Source organism: Austrofundulus limnaeus, unplaced genomic scaffold (assembly GCF_001266775.1).
Source record: "Austrofundulus limnaeus strain Quisiro unplaced genomic scaffold, Austrofundulus_limnaeus-1.0 Scaffold171, whole genome shotgun sequence".
Lineage (NCBI taxonomy): Eukaryota > Metazoa > Chordata > Actinopteri > Cyprinodontiformes > Rivulidae > Austrofundulus > Austrofundulus limnaeus.
In genome coordinates this window covers 90695-92075 of record NW_013952573.1, presented here as the reverse complement: position 1 = coordinate 92075, position 1381 = coordinate 90695, and the positions used below count along the sequence as shown (strand labels likewise).

Here is a 1381-nt window from a genome sequence, read left to right as displayed (position 1 = left end):
CACACACACACACACACACACACACACACACACACACACACACACACACACGTACAAAATAAAACACTCCTGTAAACATCTAAGCAAACAATTTGTTTTGCTCCACTGTGACAAGGAAAAAGTATATATTCTGTTTTTGTGCTTTTGAATCCTAAAGTAATGACTATATTTACACAGAAAGACTGTTTTTTTTTTTTTTTTGTTGAATATTTTCCACATAATTTCTACTTACGGTCATGAGTGAAGCTTCTATACTGCTACATAATATGGTTTGTGTCTCCACTTCACATTACAATCCTCACGAGCTCGGCATTGGCCTGAAAACAAAGGATGTTGGGGACGGGGTTGCCGTAGTAACTGTCTTTTCTGGATTTCGCCTGCATCCATCTTCCTCAGCAGGTTCCCATGGTGCTGACGGTGGTGTAACTGAACTTGGACATGGACGCCCCTGTGGCCATAACGTCCTCCTCGTTGTCTCGCAGCCCTCGGCGACGGCGATGGCGGCAAGGGGCGGCGCAGCACGAGAACGTGGCGAGCAGGGCTTTGCGGAAACGCGTGTTCATGAAGCAGTAAATAATGGGGTTGACGCATGCAGAGGTGTAGATCAACAGGTGGATAAAAGCGATAGGTGCCCCCGTAAGAGCCTCGGTGGCGGAGGCGTCATCGAAGGCCCGCCAGGTGTTGACGCAGTACAGAGGCATCCAGCAGAGAAAGAACAGCACCACAATGACCACCAGCATGCGAATGACTCGCTTTTTGGCCTCCAACTTGGCCTCAGATGTGTTACTGCGGGGTCTCTCCGCTTTTATTGGTTTGGTCGATGTTGCGGACATGGTGGACATCTCCAGCGAGTGTGGCCGYTGGACCACGTTGACATAGCAACCATCTCCATCGTCACTACCAGCAGACACAGCGGAAGTCAGGCCGTTCTTCACATCTRAATAAAACAGCAAGGGAAAAAAGATTTGTACTGTATGTAGAACTTGGGAAAAACTCACTCGGGCAGAGAGGTACCCACAATTCTTCATGTTATAAATAATGTAATTGTCTTAGAATACAACTTTATAGACCAGGGGTTCTTAACCTTTTTGACATCGGGGCCCAATGTGTTGAACATAAAGTGGCACGAGGCCCAGTCAGACAYTACCAATGTACGGATCAAAATGATAATTATTCTAAATGTTGGTTTAATGTGTATTGTATTTGCATTATAACTAAATTAAATACACTTACAGTATAAAAGTAAAACTCCTTTCAAAGAATCACAAGACACAATTTTGACAAACATTATTTGATACTGTAACCTGCCCATAACAATTATTTGTCAACAGACCAGTATTGAACACGTCAACATTTTTCTCAGTAAATATATTACTAGAGG

The 1381-nt window shown here is 44.1% G+C and overlaps 1 protein-coding gene across 1 annotated transcript in view; it reads right to left on the bottom strand.

The window, feature by feature from the left end:
- Positions 1-185: 185 nt before the first annotated feature.
- cckbrb (cholecystokinin B receptor b) overlaps positions 186-1381 on the bottom strand; it is a 42446-nt gene continuing 41250 nt past the window's right edge. The window contains exon 5 of the mRNA XM_014017506.1: positions 186-937. Within this exon, the coding sequence (XP_013872960.1) occupies positions 393-937 (545 nt within the window). The 3' untranslated portion in view covers positions 186-392. The remainder of the gene's footprint in view (positions 938-1381) is intronic.